Here is a 24407-nt window from a genome sequence, read left to right as displayed (position 1 = left end):
AGAAGCCAGTTTTCTCAAACAGGTTTCCTCCTCCTTTGGGGCCTCTTCTGATGCTGGAGATGTGTCCCAGCCCTCGTCCTATTGCTAAGCACCCGCCTAAGCCGCTCTTCACACTGTCTTTCCATGTTTTTTGTTTCCTCTTCAGGAGCATGCCTTTGCTTGTGCCGTCCCATCATGTCCTCGCCCCAGACCCTTTCCTCTCTGCTTTTCCCACGCATGCTGTTCTGAACTGTGTGTTGAATATCGTCTGTGAGACACTGTGCCAGGCGCTGGGAATATGAAAATGAGTAAGGCAGGACTCCTGCTGTCAAGGGAGCAACCTGTGTAGTTGGTATGCACTGTTGGGGGACACAGAGGTAAACAGAGGACTCCAGTATGGTGTGACCCATGTGCTCTGAGAGGGGTAGATAGGAGTTGTTCTGGGACACAGAGTAGGGGTCATCAGTGAATGCACATAGTGAGGTCTGAGGGATATTTCTGGAAAGATGAGACTCAGAGTGAACTTGAAGGAGAGCATGTTATGTAAAGCTGTCCTCTCCCTAGGGGGCTGTGGTATCATCACGGGTGGTTGCTGGGCGCATGTTAGGTCAGCATAGGTAGGGCCGCCTCTTCACTCATTATGACAAGGAGAACATCCCATCGTGCATTTCCAGGCACACTCTAGTGGGCCAGGGTGCCATGGGTTGAGAATCACCCAGGAACCACTTAAAAAGGTTTTTGAAGACGAGAAATCAGCAAGGGGCTTAGACACCGTGTGTGAGTGAGAAGGCCATTAAAAGGTGAGGCCAGGAAGCCCACATTTCACTCTCATTTCATAGTCTATCCTAGGTCCAGTCTTGTAGCTCAGTAAATATTTCTAGAATTGAGTTTCATTTTGAAAGGAGTAAGTTAGGCATCAGCTACAGGTATGGGGCAGCTAAAGCTGTTAGAGTTGGGCCACTTTCCGTAGTTCTTTGCATGTATTTAGGAGACCTCAATTAGTAATTGACAGTCCATTGCTTCTGTGTGAAGGGGAAGTATTCTTAATTCACTAAAAGGTGAATCTTTGTACTGTACTCGATTTCGGAACATTTCCTTTGAGGTTATATGATTATCAAAGATGGGGAGACATAGCCTTGCTGACTCATAATGACCCGCTTTAAAGGGGATGGACCAGAAATGCAACCTGTGTGAAAGTTACCATTAGTGAAGTAACATATGAGGGTACTGTCTCACTTGGGAAATGTATCTTTGTCACTGGGTAACTTAGGCTTTTTTTTTTTTTTAAATGAAGTTAAAATGTATTAAGATTTTTTATGGAAGATATCAAACATATAGAAAAGTAGTAGGATAGTGTCATTGACCCCCATTCATCCTCCCTCGACTATCAACTCATGGTCAGTCTTGTTTCGTTCATATACACAAGCTGCTTCTCCACTGTTCCCTTCCCTTGGATTATTTTGAAGCAATCCCAGACATCATATTTCTTGAAGAATAGTTTAGTATATGTATCTCCAAAAGAAGAGGACATTTAAAAAACCAACCTAGCCAGGATATCATGATCAAGAATTAATACTTTTTTGGGCTTCCCTGGTGGCGCAGTGGTTGAGAGTCCGCCTGCCGATGCAGGGGACACGGGTTCGCGCCCCGGTCCGGGAGGATCCCACGTGCCGCGGAGCGGCTGGGCCCGTGAGCCACGGCCGCTGAGCCTGCGCGTCCGGAGCCTGTGCTCCGCAACGGGAGAGGCCACGACAGTGAGAGGCCCGCATACCGCAAAAGAATTAATACTTTTTTAATATCACGAAATATCCAGTCAGTTTCCCTGGTTGTCTTGGTGTCTTTAGTCTATTTTATATTTTAATCTTTAGGCTCTGGCCCTTATGCTTGCTCCCTCCTGCTTGCCCTCTCTCTCGCTCACTCTGCAATTTGTTTATTGTAGAAACTGTGTTGTCATCATGTGTTTTCTCGTAGTCTGGATTTTGCTGATTGGTATTATTTACTGTGTTAAGGTGTATTTGCTGTAAATTGGTAGTTAGATATAAAGGTGACCTATGGGGGAGGGGAGGGGCGATGATCCTTTACAGGGTGAGGTATCTTCCATCAGAAGGCACATCATGTCTGGTTCTCTTTTGGGGATGTTAGCAATCGTTGATGGTTATTACCTAGGTATTTCATTAGGAGTTAGAAAAAATAATTCTATCATCCCTTCATTTATTAGCTGGAATTCTGTAGAGTGAATCTTCCTACTGTCAACTGTTTTGCTATTCAGAGGTACAGTTTGTATCTAAAAGGCAGGGTGAATGCTCCATTCTCTCCCTTTGTTCACTAGTTTTCAAAATAATGAATTGGTTTTCCTACTACTATGCAAAAGCAACAAGTGAGGTTTTTTTGGTTTGGTCTTCGTATCATTATGAACTCTTGGATTTAGATATACTTGGTGTGTTTTGATCCATTGTATTTATTACCTATATTGAATCTCAAACGATCCCATCTTTGGCCCGTGGGGGCCTCTTCGGGTGGCTCTTGAGTCATTTGATACAACCCTAACCCTCAGAGACTGTGCCAGCTTTCCTGCTCTGGTGTGACGCAGACTGTACATTCCTTGTCCCAGACCATTTCTCCAAGGAACTGGATTCCTTTCAGTGGGGAGTGGTTTTTAGACGCCATATTCTGAGTGTGTAATAGCCTTTTGTGTAAAAGCAGGAAGACAAATAAACTATATGGTAATAAAATATTGGTGGGGAAAAAAACAAGATACCAGCTTGGGGACACTTAAGATATCACAGGTGATGAGCATCACTGGCCCTTAAAAGAAGACTAGATATATTTTTCTGTGATGAAAAAAAGTATGCACATATTAACATATTGACCATTTTAATTACATTAAATAAAATTAGTATATTTTAAAACCGCGAACAACATCAGTGTCTCCCGACATTTCTGGGCTGTAGGTCTGGAGCAGTGGCAAGTTGAAGTCTGTGGTATTCTGGCACCTGGTGGTGATTTTGGTTTCTGCATGCAAAAACTGAAACCTGTGTTCTAGATATCATTCCTGATATTCCTTATTCCTGCAGTCTCATTCCTGAGGAGTTGCCTATAGGGGAGAGTTCAGCATATGAAACCTTGCTTTCTTATTTATTTCAATCTTAAAATTGAGATTGATTTCTAAGAAAGAAAATTAGCTTTCAGATGGAATTCAGTCACAAAGAAGTATGTATTGAACATCCATCCACGTAACGCCTGGTAGTGATTTCATTCATTGTATTTCATTGGTATGGTTAGTCCTCACACATCTATCATTAGGTAGCTATCCTGTTTTCCATAGGAGAAAAACTAAGCCTAAGAATTTAAGTAATTTGCTCATAAACAGAAGCTAATTAGTGGCAGAAATTTTTATTTAGGTCTTTGTACTCCAGAATATTGCAGTCTTCCCAAATACCACATTGCCTCATCTTAAAGAATATAATAAGCATTTTAAACACTTAATGAAAAGGGGATGGTTTTTAAAATTTAATGAAAAATTAATTGCCAAATACTAATTGCTCTATTTGGTTTGGACAAATAAAATGTGTTAGTCAATCTGTCTTTCATAGCCTGGGAATTGTTATCTAGATGTTTCAAACTCTATGCCATCACAGGAAAAAGTGAATAATAGCAGGAGTGCCCATCCGTTGCTTACCCACTATAGAAGAAAATAGTCGTCTGCTTTGCATGATTTTCTGTGTCATTATTAATACTTCGTTAAACAGTAAGAACATTTGTGGTTGCTAAACTATGTAAACTTCTGCCACGTACTCAAATCTGTTTTTGTTAATTTTACGTACTGGAGGTTTAGAGTGCGTCATACAATATGTAGGAAGTGACCAGGTGAAGAGCGTGATGAATGATCAGTGTGCAGTCTCATGAAGGTTGGCCTCATGGATTATGAAATCAGAATTTAGCTTAGTTAATTTTATGATTTAGTTTCCTCCACAACTTACCACAAAAGTCCAAGTTAAAAATCAACCTGACACTGCCTGCCAAAAGAAATATTTAGACTATTGGCTGCTTTAAAATCTATTATAGGCATTTCTTCTGGGGGCGTTCAGGTCTGATTACACACATACTTCTGTAATCGCACATAGTTATCACAAAACCCCACGCCCCAGCAGTCCAGGGCACGTTTCCTTTGATCTGGTCCTCCTCCCTGAACCTGCCCGGAGAAGGCATCGCACACATCGCTGCGGAGAATGGTCAGCAGTCACCATCTTTCGTCTCCTCCATTCACCCCTCCAGATCTTCAGAGTATACATTCCTGATGCTTTTAAAGTTTTCCAAAAACGCTCTAGTAGCAAGTAACATTCCAATTGAGAACCTTGTTCTTTTTATACATTAAAATATCAAATAAATGTTTTTTTGCCCTTTTCTGAATATTTACTGCTTACTGGTATGCACACTGTTTTCATTCTTCATTCATCATTCTTAACAATCTTGGGTCCTTGGGCCGTATCCATAGTTGGCCGAGTTTGTGTGATTGAATGGTGCTGATGTTTGAGAACTTTCTTCTTCTGAAGATGATGATGATGATGATGATATAAAAAACTAGAATTTTAAATGTTCTTCATCAGCCTGTAAATGCTTTTAAATGTCCACTTGTGGGCTTCCCTGGTGGCGCAGTGGTTGAGAGTCCGCCTGCCGATGCAGGGGACACGGGTTCGTGCCCCGGTCCTGGAGGATCCCACATGCCGTGGAGCGGCTGGGCCCGTGAGTCATGGCCGCTGAGCCTGCGCATCTGGAGCCTGTGCTCCGCAACGGGAGAGGCCACGACAGTGAGAGGCCCGCGTACCGAAAAAAAATAAAATGTCCACTTGTATATAGTCAAGGTTCCTGATACCTTGTGTCAGCCTCTCACTAAATATGACATTTCACATATGCAAAAATACAGCCCAGGTTGAATGAGATTTGGTCAACGTAAACCAACTGTTAGTGACAGAGTCAGGACTAGAGCCTGTGTCTCTGACTCAAAGTACTTCTTGGAACTTTCTGAGTTAAAAACAGTCTTCCTTTTCCTTCAGGTTAAAATACTTCAAGCCACTGGCTTGCCACAGCATCTGTCCCACTTTGTATTCTGCAAGTACAACTTCTGGGATCAACAGGAGCCAGTAACTGTTGCACCCGAGGTGGATACCTCATCCTCTTCTGTCAGCAAGGAGCCTCAGTGCATGGTTGTCTTTGATCATTGCAATGTAAGTGTGTTTTCCAGACTGGGTCAGCATTTAATTACTCAGGTCAAAACAGAAACAACCCATATTTTGTTGAGTAATTTGGTACCAGTCTGTATCTTGGATTAGTTTCTTAGAGTGGGGTTGGAGTCAAAGACTAAAGTGCCATCAGCACACTGTATGTACATGTTAAACTTACACAACGTTATATGTCAATTATATCTCGGTAAACCTGGGGGAAAAAGCAAAACTATAGTGGCAGTGCATGTAACTCCTCCAGCATCAAAAGTTAACTTTTGTGTGACTATATGTATGTACATATGTCTACTCTTCTCCAAAAGGAATCCATGTTTTGTATGAGTTACTGGAGAAACTGTCATCTGGGAAGGTTAGGAAACTAGTGTTTTAGAGAAAGTGAAGATGGAAGAGAGACAAGAATAGCATTGTGGAGCCCCTAATGCTCTGTTCAGCACTTTGTGATTCTTTCATTTGCTCTTTCCCACAGTTGTATTTGATGACAGTGCTTTTTTTAGCTGAAGAAGTCAGTTCAGAGGTCATTTGCCCATGGCTAGTAACTAGCAGACCTGGGACTGTCAGATTCTAGATTCTCTTTTTCTACTTTATCTCACTTGAACCATCTCTTTTTTTTTTTTTTTTTTTCCGAGAGAGGTCTCTTTCTAATCTGTTTAAAACAGAAATACTTTTGTTGTGCTAAAGATCGAGAAAGAGAGAGAGAGATTCTATGACTTTTTAAAATAAACTTTTTTAGAGCTTAATCCTAATTATTGCAAGAGGCTGTTTTACATCTATCTTACAAAGATGGACAGATAGGAGAATTTTTTTAAAATAGATGATTATATATTTGCACTGATAATCAGTATTTATTTCCTTTCTCATTATTGGAGATAATTAACTTCCTAAAAACTGGAAAAAATTGTTTTTCCAACACACTGCTGCCTTACTGGATGTAATAACTTTTATATCATGACGTAGATCATTGTTGTCATTCTTAATATAATTATTTATACTTTCAAAAAAAGCTCCCAAAATATTGCTAACAAAATAGAATACAGTGCTGGTCTTTCACAATAGATTTTCAAGGTGAAAAGTTTTTTAAAAATCAGAGTTAAGAACCTTGGACCATCTGAGCATTCGTTATGGGTGTTGGATGACAGTTTTGTCCTAAGGCTAAAACATTCTTTTCTATTTCTCTTCTCCATAATGAAGTGAGGATATGTCAGGTGTAAGTAATTGTAAGGTCACCAGAAGGTGTTTTCTTCTTCTGTACTTACTTCCTTTCAGGAATTTTCTGTTGGCATCACTGAAGACTTTATCGAGCATCTTTCAGAAGGGGCTTTGGCAATTGAAGTCTATGGCCATAAGATGAATGATCCTCGGAAAAACCCAACCCTGTGGGATTTGGGGATTATCCAAGCAAAAACACGCAGTCTTCGGGACAGGTGAATTTTAGATATCCGTCTGATTCCATTTATAATTTTAAAAAATTGCTAGAGATTAATATTCCCATTTATAAAGGTTACCCCTTCCTGAGCATTACCAGTATTCCAGTAATAGCTGGTGTTATGTCCACGGTATTAACAGCACAGTTAAACTTCCTTGGAGGAGTGAACTTTGAAGAGTGATGGGGAAAAAGTTAAGAAATAGATAGTTAAGAATAAAGTGTGAAATGAATTTTTGGAGAATAGGTTGCTTATCATTATGAAATACTTCTAATTAATCATCTGTAGAGAAAATGGATCAAGATATACTCGAATTCAGGTTTACTTGTTTTATCTTTTTAAAAAAAAAATAAATTTATTTATTTATTTTTGGCTGTGTTGGGTCTTCGTTACTGCGTGTGGGCTTTCTCTAGTTGTGGTGAGCGGGGGCTACTCTTCGTTGTGGTGTGCGGGCTTCTCATTGCGGTGGCCTCTTTTGTTGTGGAGCGCTGGCTCGGCACGCGGGCTTCAGTAGTTGTGGCACTCAGGCTCAGTAGTTGCGGCGCACGGGCTTAGTTGCCCCGCAGCATGTGGGATCCTCCTGGGCCAGGGCTCAAACCCGTGTCCCCTGCATTGGCAGGTGGACTCGTAACCACTGTGCCACCAGGAAAGTCCCTTACTTATTCTATCTTTAGCTCAAAGTTCTTTTCAAGTAGCATCAATCATGGAAGGAGGAAGGCTTACTTGTTGACCAGGATTTTAAACAGAAGAGTTAAAAGGAAAAGACTGAAGGAGCATATATTTGTACTGCATCTAATTATAGATGAGAAGCAGATTTTCTTCTTTTTTTGTATTTAGAAAGTTTTACCAAATACTAAATTAGACATTGGGATTTTTTTTTCTTGATTCCCTTATTGACCTCAACAGAGATACTTGTCAAGTCACTAAAGCATACAGCACTGCCTTTGTGTATGAAAAGATAATCACTGCAACTTACTTCTGTACTTCTGATAACAATGTTTAAATTTTTGAATAACCACTTTGAAATAGATTTGTAATTATCATACCTTTTTGAATGAAATAAAGGCATCGTTTTTAGTTCTGATGTTGTTTGTTGAACTTTGCTTTTAATTACATTTGCCAGTATGTATTTGTGTATTACTGACTGAACTACAGATAATTCTACTGAGTTATTCTGTTTGGAGGTTATTTTCATTGTTAATTCTCATGTGTAGGATCCTAAGCTGCCTGTATTGAAATAGAAATGTATGATTTTCCAAGAACTTCAACTATTTCCTAGATGGAGCGAAGTCACCAGGAAAGTGGAATTCTGGGTTCAAATCTTGGAACAGAATGAGAATGGTGAATACTGCCCTGTAGAGGTAATTCCTGCAAAGGACGTGCCAACAGGTGGAATCTTCCAACTCCGGCAGGTAACGAAATTTTTAATGTTAACATTGAATTCTTTGGTGTAGTAAAGGTTAATATTGGATTCCTTTTAGCAGACACATCAGGGATAATGAAATCTAGATTGGCCAAGATCATTTATTATATTAAAGTTTTCTCTCACTTCATGTGTATTTTCTTTCATTTTCAAAAATAAAGCTGTTTACAGTATTTAAAACCAGCTTCTGTGAAGTTTAAGTAAGAAAAAGATAAGCTTTGGGGACTCCCCTGGTGGCACAGTGGATAAGACTTGCGCTCCCAGTGCACAGGGGTTCCAGGGTCAATCCCTGGTCATGGGACTAGATCCCACATGCATGCCGCAACTAAGGAGCCAGCAAGCCACAACTAAGGAGCCCACGTGCTGCAACGAAGACCCAGTGCGACCAAATAAATAAATGTTATTTTAAAAAGAAAAAGATAAGCTTTAAAGTGACTTAGAATTGAATTGTAGGTAGTAAAACAAACGTGTCAAGCAGCATTAGAACATTTATAAAGACAAGGAGAGGCCATGTGACATGGCAGAAAGAACAAGCACTTCAGAGTCTAACATTCTGGGGTTTGGTTCTGGCTGTCCCATGGCCTAGCTGTATATCCGTGAGCAAGTTCAGTCACCTCCTGGAACCCTTCCTCAGGTGTAAAGTGGAGGGGGTGATAACACCAACTTTGTAGGGTTATTGTGAGGATTAGAAACACTGTATATGGAGCCCAGTGCTTGATACATGGGAGATGAGAAGTGTTTTTCCCTCTGATGCCCACCAGTTCTCTGCTTCTCTGCAGGCACCAACTGGGTGTCTTGTAATTCAATTCAGTTTGGACCCTAACTACCCAGAGCGAGCATCACACTCCACAGGTTTAAGGGCCCAGACTTACACAGGACTGCCCTCACTTCAGACGCCAGCTGCAAGTATCAGGGCCCCGGGTCACCCACTTTTCTGTCCGACTTGGCTACAGTTGAGGGTTCCCACAGTTCTCAGGTTTCATAGTTTGCTGGAATGACTCACAAAACTCAGGAAAGCCCTTTGCTTACTGTTACCAGTTTACTGTAAAAGATACAACTCAGGAACAGCCAAGTGGAAGAGCTGCATGGGGTAGGGTGTGGAGGAAGGATGAGGAGCTTCCGTGTCCTCTCCGGGTGCGCCACCTTCCCAGCACCTGATGTGTTCACCAGCCAGGAAGCTCTAACCCCATCGTTAGTGGGTTTTTATGGATGTTCCATTTTGTAGGCGTGGTGGATGACAGCATTGGCCTTTGGTGATTAACCCCATCTCCAGCCCCTTTTTTCTCTCTCCCTGAGGTTTTGGCGAAGGGCTGAAAGTTCCAACCTTCTGATCAAGGCTTGGTCTTCCTGGCAACCAGCCCCAATCCTGAAGCCACCTAGGGATCTGCCTAGAGTCACCAAATGAAAAGTCACATCGTTAAAAGACGCACCTATCACCTTTATCATTAAGGAAATTCCAAGAGTTTTAGGAGGTCTGTGCCAGGAACTGAGGACAAAGACCAAATATCTTTTCTATCTTACTTAACATAGGACATGTTAAGTAAATGCAGCTAGGTAGATGTGAATACCTGCCAGAAACCAATACAGCAAAGACACGTGTGGGACTTGTCACTTAACCCCACACAGATGTGATCTGTAGTATCTGTGCTGCAAATTAAAGATGAGAGAGAGGATCTTAATAGAATTTACATGTAAGACTTAGAAATACTCTTGTTTGCTCTTCTTTACATGAAGTCAACATTTAGTAGAATATTATTGCCTGTGATAGTTTCCATACTTTAAAACAATAGTAAAATATTAGAATGGCTCAAGAAAATGAATGTTGAAATCATTCAAAGCAAAATATGAGAAAAGGTTAAAGGAAAAAGAAAGTTTGCTTAAATAAGTTTCTGAATGTCTTAGGAGGAGGAAAATGATAAGCACTTGTTCTCTGACCCTAGCAAATGAATTTTAGCAAATCCATTCATGTATAGACAAGGCACTAAAAGCAAAAGGAAATTAGTTTAAATTATAGTGTGAGATATATACATAAAATAGGATTCATAAGGGTGTGAAGAACATCTTTTCCTGAACATCTGTTAAAACTATATATATCCTCTTTGGATGCCTTAGAAATTCTTCATCTCCCGGAAGGCAAGACCAGATAATTTTCTGTGGTTTAGTATAAATTGAATATTTAAGTGTTTTTCACACTTCTGGCAACCTTTACTAAAAGTGTTCAAAGATATCTTGGGTATATCAGGAAAGGCTTTTTTGAAGGATGTGTGCGTCTTGACCTGGGTGGTGAAAGAATCATGTTGGAAGGGTTCTTCATATATAAATGGCAGGAATAAAGATAGAAGGTGGAAGTAGGTAAGTTTGGGTAGAAAGTATCAGTAACTTGTAGGAAGAGCTAGAAACAGTAACAGAAGAGGTAATAGAGGCTTGGGGCAGCTAGTTCATGGAGGGCCTTGGATGGTAGACTTATTAGAATTCAATACATTTCAAAATTGGAACCTATTGTTCTCCAACAGGAAAGTAGCCGAGGAGAACTGATTAGATTAACTGCATGCATTTGCTAGTTTTGTAGTTAAAAAATGGTCAAATATCGGCAGTTACGAGAAGTTCAGTCTAATAGTTTATGTATTCGTAAAGCTGTTCACAGCTTTTCTGTGAAACATTAAGCCATTCCTGGATCTTTTCCCTCCATTTTTCTCTCTCCTTATCCTGTATTCTCCCCCAAAGTATAGGTACTTCACCCTTCACTGTTTGGGCACACATTCAGAATAGGTCACTTCCTGTCTCAGGCAAAGTGAAAACCAAAAGTAGCTAATTGAAATGACTAAACTCTTTCAGACAATTAAAATGTTTTCTGAGTTACTCTTTGCACAAAATATCTGATGCATAGTCCTTGGAAAATATTAAAGACATCTGCAACCCATCTCTCTAAATCTAGCTTGATAGGATCAATCATTGCCTAAGCTGATTTTCCTGATGATACAAAGCTCTTGGGAATTAAAATCCAATGGAAGAGGGGAAGGGTAACTGACTTGAAATTATATATTCAGATTCTGTTTTTCAAATTCTATTTTACATTCCTATAATTTATAAACCAACTTTGAAGTCAGTGATTGGGGATACTGGGAATTTTCTTTTAAAATTACTTCATTGTAAATATTCAGAGTCACATAGTGTTTATTGTGAAAACATGCTTAAAGAAGGAACAGTTTCTCTCTGATCAATTCTTCATTTTGCAACTTGGCTTAAAATTATTTTATTTTGGGATGAGAGCAGTGAATTCAGGATAGTGTAATCCTTATTATTCTGATTGCTTATTTTTTTAAAGTGGATCATACTATATATACTGGCTTTGGTAATCTGCTTTTGTAAAAGAAGTCTAGTTAACATCTGTCACTGTACTCTTTAACTTATATATCATGTATGTTTTTCTATAGCAATATTTTAATGACCATGTAAATATTTCATTAATATACTATAGTTTAAGCAGTTACCCATATTATACATTTAATTTGCTTCTAATTTTTTGTTATTCTTAACATTGCTGTAAGATTCTTTATGTACATATATGATTATTTACTTAAAACAGATTCCTAGAAAGTTGAATTGCTGGGTCAAGGGATATTTATTTTTTAAGGCAAATTGCCCTGCAGAAAGCTTTACCGATTTATATTCCCACCAACAGTGTATGTAATTGCCTTTTTTGTAAACTTTGGGCAATATTGTAAATTGCCTTTTTAAAAGATAATTGCTAGCTTAGTAAGTGAAAATAAAGGTGTTTCGTGCTTATTTTGATTTGCTTATTAGTAAATGGAACATTTTATATTGTCTAGCCTTTTGCATTTCCTTTGTTAGATTGTTTTAAAGGTTTTTTTTGTTGGAAAAAATATCTAAGCCATATATTTGTTCCTGATTAGTTTTTGAATTTGTAATTTACTACTAAACATGTAAGATATGGTGAGATAGCATCTCTAAAGATACATGCTTTTCTCAACATCAGCCTGTAGGGGTCTCTCTAAACCAAATTTTTGGGAATCAAACCGATTTTGAGAAACTCTTAAAATTGTCTGTGATACAGGGGCAGTCCCGGCGAGTCCAAGTGGAAGTGAAGTCTGTGCAGGAATCTGGGACTTTGCCGCTGATGGAAGAATGTATATTGTCTGTTGGCATTGGATGTGTAAAAGTCAGGGCGCCGAGATCGCCCAAGACTCATGAAACCATCCATGTAAGTCTCTGTTGACAGACCCAACCAGACAAGAGAGTCTTTTGGAACCTGTCAGAAAACTGCCTTCCACAAACAGTTCTTTCAGTATTTTATTTCCTTGGATATCTTTTTTTCTTTTCTTTTCTTTCTTTCTTTTGTTTTTAAACTGTATCGCATTTGCGTGGAACCACTGCACCAGCTTGTCGGTTTTCCCTGGTACACGGCAAGCTGAGGGTTAAAACATCTCAGCCTCCAGGAGCCCCTCAGTGCCTGATTTCCGCCCTCCCCACCCCTCTGCAGAAACCCCCTGCTGGCTCACGAAGACTATTTGCCAGCAGGTGTTTGATTTCCCCTGGGGAGTGGGACCGTAAACCCAGCAGGGAGAGTATTGTACTAGCTCCCCGAAAAGGTCAAATGAGGTTCTTCACTTTCCTATGAGAAGCTCAAGGTTTCACTCCAACTCCCTGAAAACTGTAAAACCGGGAGTGAGGGTGAGCCTGGGTGGGAGATGAACAAGCGTATTCGTTAAATTAGAAAACATAAAGTATGGGAAAAGATTCAGACTTGTTTAGCGTAGTCTGATTCTTGGATAAATGATTGTTTCGGCTCTGCATAATATATTTTTTCTCTTAGGAGGAAGAGGAGGACATGGACAGTTACCAGGTAATGAAGCACGGGTTGGGTTATCCTGTCAAATAAGCTTGATTAAAGTACTAAATTACACATTCCTGAGTCTTGCCATCCTGTTACTTAGTAACTACACAATTAGTTTTGATTCAAATATTGCTTTGTCTCAAGTTAAAACAGAGAAGGGAACAATCATTTGTGACTGTTACCCTTTTCCAAACCTGGAGCTGCCCACCCAGGCCCCTGCAGATCCATTCTTCAGGTCCTCTTCCTTGCACTTGTTCTCTCCTTTTTCCCTGGAAGAGCTGTTGCACACTTGGCTTCAGTCAAGCCGTGCCCCTTAGGTATTTTCCATACTTTAAGCCAGGTCTCCTTTCCCTACTTCCTGGAGTCATACAGGTTTTGTTTTGTTTTTCCCCCCGCCCCCTTTCCCTAATCTCCTGCAAGATTTTGTTTACGTCTGATAAATTTTATTTTGTGAGTCTGGTTAGTCATCGTTTAGCACTGTCAGAGCTCTTCGGGTCCTGATTACTGTCAGCCAGTGCAGTCACCCTCCTGGTTTGGCTTCATTCTAATTGGATAAAAATGTCTGCTTTCCTATAAGTTGCTGATAAAAGTATTGAGGGTTAAATACAGAGTCCTGTGGCACAACCGTAGGGTCTTCTTTTAAGCTGACGTTATTCCATTAATCACTATTCTTTGGATGTGATATTTCAGTCTTCTATAATTTCTTCCAAGTAGATCCATTGCACATTTCTCCTTCTTGTCCACAAGAATGTCATGAGCTATTTGGTTAAGTGCCTTAGTGAAATCCAGATACTCCCAATATGCTCAGCATTCCACTGATCTACCCGGTCACGAAACTTTATTACAGAAGGAAATGAGGTAAGATGGGCGCACAGTCAGGTGTTGACCGGTAGAGTTGTTAGTCTGTTGGTAACATCCCGCCTGCCACCCCCCACCAAAAAAAAACCCCACAGAAACTAGGGAGAGAAGCATTTACATGATTTGTAGATACTGGTGAAACATGTTGAAGGCTGTAGTTAAGAAATTTGAAGAGTTCTTCTGATGGTTCTAAGGGATATAAATTTGAGGATTATCGAGTAGTGTTTGTGATTTTTATCCAGCAAAGAGACCTTGTAGAAGATCTTAGCTGCACGAGTGCTTGGAGTTCTACCCTTTGAGCCAATAGAAATAAAACTGGTTCTGGATTATCGGAGTGCCCTTTCAGAAATGGTGTTATTCTAGTACAGTAATGCTTTAATTTCTGAAAGTTTCTATTCTGAGTAATGGTTGGAGTCAACTAGTAGTGGTAATAAAAATGTTAGGGTATAATACTTTACATTTTTGAAGCATATTAGAGTAAGGTAAGATAGAGTATCGGTTTCAGATATAGTGTCTTGACATCATATTTACTATAATCCCCTGTTTGCTTCTAGGATCGGGATTTAGAGAGACTACGTAGAAAATGGCTAAATGCGTTAACAAAGCGTCAGGAGTACTTAGATCAACAACTGCAAAAGCTTGTCAGTAAACATGGTATGAAAAGCAACTTCTAATATTCCCGCCCCCAAATCAGCGTGCTGTTAATTCCCATTTGCAGTCACATGAAATAAAAGTAGACGAACACATCAGTAGTGGGAATGGCGAGAATATAGGAATGGCGCTTATTTGTGTCACATCCTTTCAAAAGGACAGTTATACAGTTGTAAGGATGTCTTTGCATAGGTCTCCCTTCCCCCCACAACAAAGAGGAAATAGAGTGTGTGCAGTAAACGTTGTCCCTCAAAAATAACTAAGGGGAGACGCTAACATTTCTTGATTTCCGGTCCAGAGGCACTTGAGCCCTCTGACTCTCGAAGCGATCATTTCTGTGCCGTTCCACCGTAGGCCTTCCGTGAACTGAAGACGGCCTCTCTGTGAGAGCACACCAGCCTCACTAGCTTATAGTTAGTTTTTTATCATGAGCTTTTTATCACAAATTAGGGAAGTAATAAGTTGCCAGTGAACCCTCCTCAACCAATACGTGGAAGATAGGAACGTCCTGTCGATAACGTAGGACAAAGCGTAAACAGCAGGCAAGAAGTGGGATACCTTTACTTGATCCTCATTCTTGATGTTCTAGATAAAACAGAGGATGATGCTGACCGTGAAGCTCAACTACTAGAAATGAGATTGACTCTGACTGAGGAGAGGAACGCGGTCATGGTCCCCTCAGCTGGCAGCGGGATACCAGGGGCCCCGGCAGAATGGTATGGGTGCCGCCCTGTGGCTTCTGAAGCTCTCTGAGCTGCCCGCTTTCTCTATGAGTGTCGCCTCTGCTTTGATTAATGGATGACTTACCATAGCGTGTGGGGAAAAAGTTGTTTTAGTTAGAGGAGGTGTTAAATTATTTTCATGAGTTGGAATAACTGTGGCCTAAAACTGTTTTATTAAGTAATATTGGTTTTGGCCCAAGTAATTAAGATTTCTGAGCATCTAAATCAATATTTAGTACCATTGCACTTAGCATTAAAAAAAATAGTTTATATCTTAATTACTTGGGTCATTCCCTTAAAAGACTATTCAGTCGTAATAAAATTGCGTCACCAGGTGTTTTTGATTTTTGTACTAGGTTAAACTGAACTGTCAGCAAGTGTTCTCTGCCACTTTATAGAAATTAAAAATAATAAATTAAGCCACATGGGGCCCTTAGGTATATAACTTTATAAGAAAGGACATTTAAACAAGGGAGCTTCAACTTCAGTGATGAACAGGGATATGTGTTTTCTATGACTAAGTTCTGATATCAGAGCATATGATAATTATACATGGAAGCACCAGAGAAAAGAAGCAGCAGTGACAGTTAAGTCTTTGTGGCATCTCTGATGTGAAATTATAGCTAACCCAGTACCCAGAATTATCACTGGTTGACCTGTAATTGCTCTGAATGTATGGAGGCTGAGTCGTGAAGCACATGCCGCTGAGAAAGGCTGCTTTATTTGAGATGCTGTCGTTCATTATGTTTTAGGACGCCGGTTCCTGGGATGGAAACACACATTCCTGTTATATTCCTCGACTTAAATGGTAAGTTAAGAGGTGCCTTCCGAAGGCAACTCTGACAAATTAGTGTCCAGGTAACACTTAGATTCTAACAAAGTATGCAGTTAGGCAATTCGCTAAGCCTAAGGTTTGGGTCTGTTTTATGTGTGCCAAAGGACTCTAATCCTTGACAAAGAATGAATTTCCTGTAAGAATAGTATTTTTTTTTAACAGTGATAGGTATGTCTCATCATGATGTGTTCTCACATTTCATTCTACAACCCATACTGCTTTGTGTGCTTTGCTCTCCCATCAATTTAGGATGGTAGTAATGTTTTCCACACTTAAGATATTTTCTTCTTTAATTCTCAGGAGGACTTCTCTCCAGAGAGGACTAATAACTAGTGATGCTTATGTAGCATGTTTCTTTTATCTGGTGCCTTCTTAGCATTACCTAATGAATTTCTCACTTTATCTGTGAGTTCTTGTGCCATTCATCACTGCATTGCCTATTTTTTTTAAATGTCATTTCTTTCCCCCTCATGTAAAATATTTTGGATGTGGCTACATTTTACATATATTCTGTCTGAGGAGGGAAATGAAAATGAAAAGGTAGATTAAAGAGCTAAAAATAAGTTTGAAAGTCAGCATTTAAATTCCAAAGACATCTGCAGAAGAACTGTGTATTAAAATGAACCATCCTAAATAGACAAGCCCGGATGTCCTCAGTGGTTTTCTTCTGCCCTGAAAGTGCATTACAGTATCCCAGGTATTTAGCGTCCTGTGCTGCTTGGCTTACTTGGACCTGTGAGAGTTTTTCATATACACACGGAGTCAGAGAAGAACACTTAGCCACTTGCACCGTACATCCACCTGTCGGGGTTTTAATGTATTGCCACAGCACTCTATCCTTCCTTGTTGTCTTGAGCCTTGGAGACTGAGGGCGACTCTGTCTTGTTCTTACCTGAGGTTCCTAGAGAGGTGAGGGGGGTGTGTGTGTAGGAGGGTTAGAAAGTGGAAGAGAATAAGCTTCAAGAAGACCTATTAGTATGGATATTCCAAGACAGGAGCAGCACCCTGTTCAGCCTATGCCCGTTCTTGGTCTGCACAAGCCCACGTACTAGAAGAAATACTTTCGACGTTTACTTGCAAGCTTAAGATGCATAGGGAGTTGGGAGGGCCAGGCTTGGAAATGAATAACCAAAGGGCCACAGGGCAGCCCTTCAGTTTCTTAACTGTCAGATGATTGGAATCACTCTCACTCTCATTTCCTGAGTGTGCTAAAAGACAGGGAATTGGGGTTCTAATCCTATCATTAACATTTATGGGCTGACCTGGTGTAACCTCTTGGGTTTCTTGGCTTCGGTTGCCTTCCATGTAAAATAAGGCACGGAGGTAGGAGATTGGATTTAGATAATTTCTTGAGGCGTTTTCCATCTCTAAGATCTGTGAACTGTTTAATGGTCATCATCTGTGTGATGTAAGATTTCAGAGCCAAAAAGCAAATGAAATTTGAGGCAGGAGAATTCTGCTACTAAGCACATTGAAATTTAGCTGGTAGGGGCTATCCTTTAAAATGATCTCCATATTTAATGGAACTTCTCTGCTTTTAGCTGATGATTTCAGCTCTCAGGATAATCTTGATGACCCAGAAGCTGGTGGATGGGATGCTACCCTGACTGGAGAAGAAGAGGACGAGTTCTTTGAACTGCAGATTGTCAAACAGCATGAGGGAGAGGTAAATAAAGCGTAACTCGGGAAGACTGGATGAAAAGTAGTTTCTTTAACCTTTCCATGAGCCTTTGAAAACAATCAGCAAGGTAATCATTTCAGTGCTTACATTTCTCAAGAAATATAAGTGAAAACCTTTCAATATGATTTCCGGAAAGAAGGGAACCACTTCCAGAAAGAGTAGACCAATCAGATCACATCCATTCACTGTTTTACTTCTTTTCCTGGTAAAGGATCTTTGTTAGTAATTCATAGTTCAGGTCAGCAGTGGTCTACTCTCTGGGGAAATGCTCCTGAAGTACATAGAGGTAAAATGGCACAGTGTTTGGGATTGACTTCGAAATGCTTTAGTAAAGACTTCTTAATAAGGGGGAAAAAATAGATAAAGCCACATGATAATGTTTGAATCTGAGTGATGGGTATACACTGGGGGCTTATTTTCTAATTTTGAGCATATTGGAAAAATTATAAAATATATTAAGGAAGGAAAGCCGACGTGATACTTTGAAGGACACATCATCACATAGTGAGTGGTATTCTGAAGATGCGAAACTTGAACTGCAGTGCATTCTGTAAAACAGTGGACCTGCCCCCTTCTTTAATAAGTCAGTGCCATGAGTGACAAAGAAAGCCTGGGGAACCAGCCTAGATGAAAGTAGACGAAAAGAACAGGACAGCTAAATGCAGTTTGTGATCCTGGGTCAGAACAGTTGAAACATTTGAATACGGACTCTGTATTATATAGTAGTATTGTACTGATGTTAAATTCCTGAAAATGATAATTGTCCTATGGTTAAGTTACAGGATGTCCTTGCTCTTAGAAGATACTTGCTGAAGTATTTAGGGATGCAGAGTTACCTGTCTGTAACTTACTCTAAGGTGGTTCAGTAAAAAAAAAACCCCAAAAACAACAGCAATACTCTGTGTGTTTGTGTGAGAGAGAGGGAAAAGGGCAAAATGTTAACAGGTGGTGAATCTACCAGAAAGAAATACAGGAGTTCATTGTACTAAATTTGCAACTTTTATGTTGCAGTATTTTTCAAAATAAATAAATTTTAGCTGCGGGCCAGGAACAGCCTGCTCTGTACTCCCCCGAGTAGGTGCCTGAGGCCACATCCTGGGATTCCCATGGTCTCCCAGGGCTGTTCTCTTAGCAGAACTGTACTCATTGACTGGCCTGTTCCACTTCAGCCCAAGCCAGGATGTTTCCTTGTGGGGTTTTGTGTTTTAGGAGGAGGGGTGACTGTTCTGTCTTCTCTGCAGGTGAAAGCGGAAGCCTCCTGGGACTCCGCAGTGCACAACTGCCCTCAGCTGAGCAAAGGCACGCCCGCGGATGAGCGAGTGTTTCTCATCGTGCGGGTGACCGTCCAGCTCAGCCATCCGGCCGACATGCAGTTGGTATTACGCAAGCGCATTTGTGTCAGTGTTCACGGCCGGCAGGTGAGTCATTGATCCTAGTCGAAGAAATGACTTTGGGTCAGACACGAGGGCGGGGTTGTGGAAGGATTGCTCTGGCCTCCTGTCCCCCCAGGCTCTGTGAAGCTCTGAGCTTTTCTCTTTCAGGTGACTATTGCTGTCCTATAACCGTGCTTGCTTCAATCCTGGAACCCGTCAGCCTGACTTCCTCCTAGACGACCCTGAATTGTTACCCTGAATCTTTATTACTGCAGAGTCACAGCTCACAGCCCTTCCTTTGGGTGCCATAGGGCCCTGTCAAGGCGAAGTTCACTGTTTTTGTCTTTGACTTTGCATCTGGGTCTTACAAGATGAGAATGTTCACCGCAGACGAGCTGTTTGTGCTGGTCACCCTTCGTTTTCCGTGCCTTTCTTTTCTTTCAGTCCTCTCTGCCGGTTCATTGATTGTGTATTTGGAGAGAGTACTCTGTCAAGCTTTGGGGTAAAAAGATGAATGAGAAATAATCTGCATCCTTAAAGAGCCAGTGTCCACTGGCCTATAAGTGTATAAGCAGACGACTCTCTTCTACTGTGGTAGTGCAGCTCAGAGGGTGAGAGTGCAGTCAGGGAAGGCTTCAAAGAGGAGGGGGCATGTGAGCTGCTCCGTTGCAGGCAGGGGTGGTTGGCAGGCAGAGGAGTTGCTGGCTATTTTACCGAGAGGAGGAAATATCCGTGCAGAGGTGGTGAGGAAGGAAAGGGCGTGGCAGCTTGTGGACCATGAGAAGCAGGGTGTGACAGGGTGTGCCGCAGAGGCCGCCGCTGTGGCCATCCACACAGTTGCAGCTAGATTATGAAGGACCTGGTGCCATATGAACCGGTTTAGTAGAAAACTTCTAGATAAGAATATAAAGGATTTCTGCTGTTGGTTCTGCAATGATATGATTTGGGAGGGTCATTCTAGGGATTCTTCTCAATACACTGGCTAAAACCAGGACAGATGAAAATAAATCTTTTCATTTAGAAGAGTACAGTCACTGTTGACAGAGTCCTGGATGTAATCTCCACCCCTAAAAATTAATCTTTAGTTCTAAATATCACACTGATATCAATCTTTGAATGAAGACCGACAGTGATGCTGTTAAAATTGCAGCTCTTTAGCTTGGCGATCCAGCATCAGTACATACAGGTCATGGGGTAGCTGTAGATGTATATGCCGTGTCTCCCATTCACTCTTTTCTTGGTCTACCTTTTCTCGGAAGTCTTTTTTTTTTTTTTTTTAAATAAATTTATTTATTTTATTTATTTATTTTTGGCTGCATTGGGTCTTCGTTGCTGCATGTGGGCTTTCTCTAGTTGCAGTGAGCGGGGGCTACTCTTGGTTGCTGTGCGTGGGCTTCTCTTTGCGGTGGCTTCTCTTGTTGTGGAGCACGGGCTGTAGGCGCGTGGGCTTCAGTAGTTGTGGCATGTGGGCTCAGTAGTTGTGGCTCGCGGGCTCTAGGGTGCGGGCTCAGTAGTTGTCGCGCACGGGCTTAGATGCTCCGCAGCATGTGGGATCTTCCCGGACCAGGGCTTGAACCATGTCCCCTGCATTGGTAAGCGGATTCCTAACCATTGTGCCACCTTGTAAGTCTGGAGTCAAGAGCGAAGGGATGAAATAAATGCATTCTAAGAGGCTAAAATCTTTTAAAAAGTTAACTAAAGATCACTGAATTATTATTACGTTTGTGAAAATATGTACTTCTGAGACCAAACAGCTTTTTTCCTATTCTGTTTGGGGGTTTTTACCTATTTCCTACTTGGCTCTTGCATGAGGGAAAAAGGTTCAGTGTCAGTTTAATATTTTCTCTTATTCTTATCTTTATTCACCAATTATATTCTGCCCTCATCCGTGCTCTCTTCAACCTCTACAGGATGTTCAGTCTTAGCAACATCTTCAAATGAGTCATCTATGCATTAATTCAACAGTTCAATTCTTAACCGTGCAAAGAGCGCAGTCAGCATAAACAATGACCATGCACTCTTAAATCATTCTTCATAACGATCCTGCTTTGGTCAAGAATTAATGCCTGAACTTGTCAATATTCATAGTGCAAGATGTCCATCGTGCTGGAAAGAAAGAAAAAAAAAAAAGGATAAGGGTCACCCGCCCTTCCTTACATCTTCGTTAGAAGGTCATTTTATCTTGTAGAAGTCAACAGTCTTATTTCTGTAGCCTTTAAGCAGAGTTGAACCAGATGCCTAGTGTGGTTCCAGAGTTGAGGGTTTGTACTTTTCATATATTCGGTATGGGACCTGTCACGTGGCAGGCATCATATAAATTGGTTTGGGGCACTTAGACAGAGTTGAGGAACTTATATGTAGTGATTTGGATTCTGACTTATATTGGGAGTATGTTCTTTTCCTTTTTGGTTAGAGTGAATGTGGTGTCGTTTATGCTGTCTCTTTGTTAATGAAAACTCAGTTTTTGAGGTGGGAAACCATATCTTCTATTTTGTTTTTCTCTAGGGTTTTGCTCAGAGTCTCCTAAAAAAGATGTCACATCGAAGTTCTATTCCAGGCTGTGGAGTGACCTTTGAAATTGTCTCCAATATTCCAGAGGTGAAGGATCATATGAAATTTGAATATACTAAAAATAAACACGTAGAAAGAGCAAACTCCCTGAAAAGTCACCTATGCAAGAAATGTGTGTTAAATGAAAATGTATATTTAGGAAAATGCTGTAGATTTGTAGAGGAATTTCCTAATCTTAACTTGATTCAGAGTAAAATGTACATGTGTGGCTTTAAAGGTTTTGGTTTTAGTACTTTGTTAAAGAAGAATCTTTTGAAAAGCAAATCAACACCTTTTTACCTACAGAAGAGGGTATAACCCTTGAAGGAAGGCAACAGAGCATAACATAGAGTTTCAGGGTTTCATTTTGGAATGAAACAGAAATCTTGTTTCTGTCACCTCTTAGTGACGTGAACTTGGGTAAGTTACTTTGAGCCTAAATTTTTTCATTTATCAAATTGGGTTAGTGATACCTTCTCTACAGGGTTGTTTTTTAAGGATTAAATGAGACAATATACACAAATTGTTATGTACATGCTAAACAATAAATTGTAATTGCTATTATTATTATAGTTACTATTATTATTTCTCTTTCTGTGCTAATTCAGATATGCACAGGAATCAAACAGATAGAGCTGAAAATACCCCTGACAGGAGCTTGCTAGAGGATGTAGTTTATCTGTGCTTCCTAGTACTTAATTCCTGATTTAGACAGATTTGTTCATTTGGTTATTGGCATAGCTAGTAACGAGGACTTCCTTACAGGAGTAGGAGAAGTGAGGGGTCTAAGAAAAGGACCCGACGAAAAAGACAAGAGTGGTTCCTTCTGCCACATTGACTACCCAAAACCGGGGAGTGAGTGGGGAGGTCCAGGCTGTGCTGCCCTTGGGGGTGGAAAATGGGAATGGGACCCTGGGGCGAACACTCCCTCCTAAGCACACCATCCATGGTGCCTTCATTCTCTTGATTCAAGGGCTCAGTACTTGTTGATTGATTCTGTTGATTATTTGAACAGTAGATGGACAATATATATTTTAAGACAGATCAGGTTTTGGAAGAGTGAAAAGATTGCACAGTACTTAGGCTTTGTTTTAGAGTTCTTATATCACAGAACACTCTTCCTCTCAAATAATGTCAAATAGTGACTAATTCTTGCCTGGACCTTCAAAGTATTAGGCTTACATAGCACATATTAACTGTTTATTTAATTTGGAGCCTGCTGACCGTTTAAAAACTGAGCCCCTTTTGGAGTTAGACAAGCTGCAAAATCTTGGATCTGGAATATATTACTCTTGGTATACTTATATGTGGGGCTAGAGATTTACTGTTTATTCTCTGTATCTGAGTGTCTTCTCTTTTTTCCAGTTGTTTCAGATCTTAACTCTTTAAAACGGCTTGAATGCAGTTGAGAAACAGTGACACTTGCAGTGAACTATCTTCAGTTTTTCCTTTTCTCCCATCATCTTTCTTCTCTTCTCTCCTCATTTGTAGTTTTTTTTTTTTTTTTTTTTTAATTTTATTTTTGGCTGTGTTGGGTCTTCATTGCTGTGCGTGGGCTTTCTCTAGTTGCGGCGAGCGGGGGCTACTCTTCATTGCAGTGCGCGGGCTTCTCATTGCAGTGGCTTCTCTGTTGTGGAGCATGGGCTCTAGGTGCGTGGGCTTCAGTAGTTGCGGCATGTGGGCTCAGTAGTTGTGGCTCGCGGGCTCTAGAGCACAGGCTCAGTAGTTGTGGCGCACGGGCTTAGATGCTCCGCGGCATGTGGGATCTTCCTGGACCAGGGCTCGAACCCGTGTCCCCTGCATTGGCAGGCGGATTCTTAACCACTGCACCACCAGGGAAGTCCCCCATTTGTAGTTTTCTTATCTTCTTTAACAGTGCTTTTATTCTTCAGGTGATGTGGTTTTTCAAAGGGCAGAAATGTGGGGAAATCAGCAGAAAGATAAACATATAGCCTCACGTGATGGGGCTACCTGTTAATAATTAGTTAAATGTTTAAGTTGGGAAGTGTTAGGGTTACATTATCAAATCCTGATGATAAAGAAAAAGGAGAGGTGAGACTTAAAGCTTATAGTGTAAGGACTACACTAGTTTATTTTTTATTTCAAAATAAAATAAAAAGCTTCTTAAAAGCTAGCATTCATCATGAAAAAGCCTGGAAAAGTTCTTTGTGTTCCATATTATAGAAGCTTTGAGGGCTTGGTAGCAAAAAGTAGTCATAGACCAGAGAGCAACAGGAGATGGTTTCGCCTTTCTTCCTTTTTTTTTTTTTTTTTTTTTTAAAGCAACTAGAATGCTTTCTTTGCTAATGGGAGTGTAAAATGATACAACCACTGGCAGCTGATCATAAAGTTAAATAGACACCTACCCTGTGACCCAGTAATTCTACTTCTAGGTCCTTACCCAAGAGAAATGAAAGCATATATCCATAAAGAGCTGCACAGGAATATTCAAAGCAGCTTAATTCAAAATAACCTAAAACTGGAAACAACCCAAACATCCATCAACAGACGAATGGTTAAATAAATTGTGGCATATCCATACTGTGGAATATCACTCAGCCATACAAAGAAATGAACTATGTGAACGAATCTCTAAATCACTATGCTAAGTGAAAAGCCAGGTGCCAAAGGGTGTCATTCCATTTATGTGAACTTCTAAAACAGGTGAACTAATCTGTGGTGAAAGAAACGATCTTACCTTGGGGGAAGGGTAGGGGTTGAACTTTCTGAGGAAATGGAAATGTTTTATTTCTTGATAGGAAATGGAAATGTTTTATATCTTGTGTGGATAACATGGATATATAATATATACATTTCTT

General features: G+C 40.5%; 1 protein-coding gene across 3 annotated transcripts in view; it reads left to right on the top strand.

The window, feature by feature from the left end:
• Nucleotides 1-24407, top strand: part of KIF13B (kinesin family member 13B) — a 200266-nt gene that overhangs the window by 115764 nt on the left and 60095 nt on the right. For all 3 annotated transcript variants that reach the window (XM_028494229.2, XM_028494228.2, XM_028494227.2), the window contains exons 22-32: nt 5034-5204; nt 6483-6640; nt 7920-8052; nt 12139-12285; nt 12898-12927; nt 14331-14430; nt 15017-15143; nt 15902-15957; nt 17526-17650; nt 18907-19083; nt 21544-21636. In XM_028494229.2, the coding sequence (XP_028350030.1) occupies nt 5034-5204; nt 6483-6640; nt 7920-8052; nt 12139-12285; nt 12898-12927; nt 14331-14430; nt 15017-15143; nt 15902-15957; nt 17526-17650; nt 18907-19083; nt 21544-21636 (1317 nt within the window). The remainder of the gene's footprint in view (nt 1-5033; nt 5205-6482; nt 6641-7919; nt 8053-12138; nt 12286-12897; nt 12928-14330; nt 14431-15016; nt 15144-15901; nt 15958-17525; nt 17651-18906; nt 19084-21543; nt 21637-24407) is intronic.

This window comes from Physeter macrocephalus, chromosome 9 (assembly GCF_002837175.3).
Source record: "Physeter macrocephalus isolate SW-GA chromosome 9, ASM283717v5, whole genome shotgun sequence".
NCBI classification, from domain to species: Eukaryota; Metazoa; Chordata; class Mammalia; order Artiodactyla; family Physeteridae; genus Physeter; species Physeter macrocephalus.
Note: the sequence above shows the minus strand (reverse complement) of the source record. Positions and strands in the feature narration are given on the sequence as shown.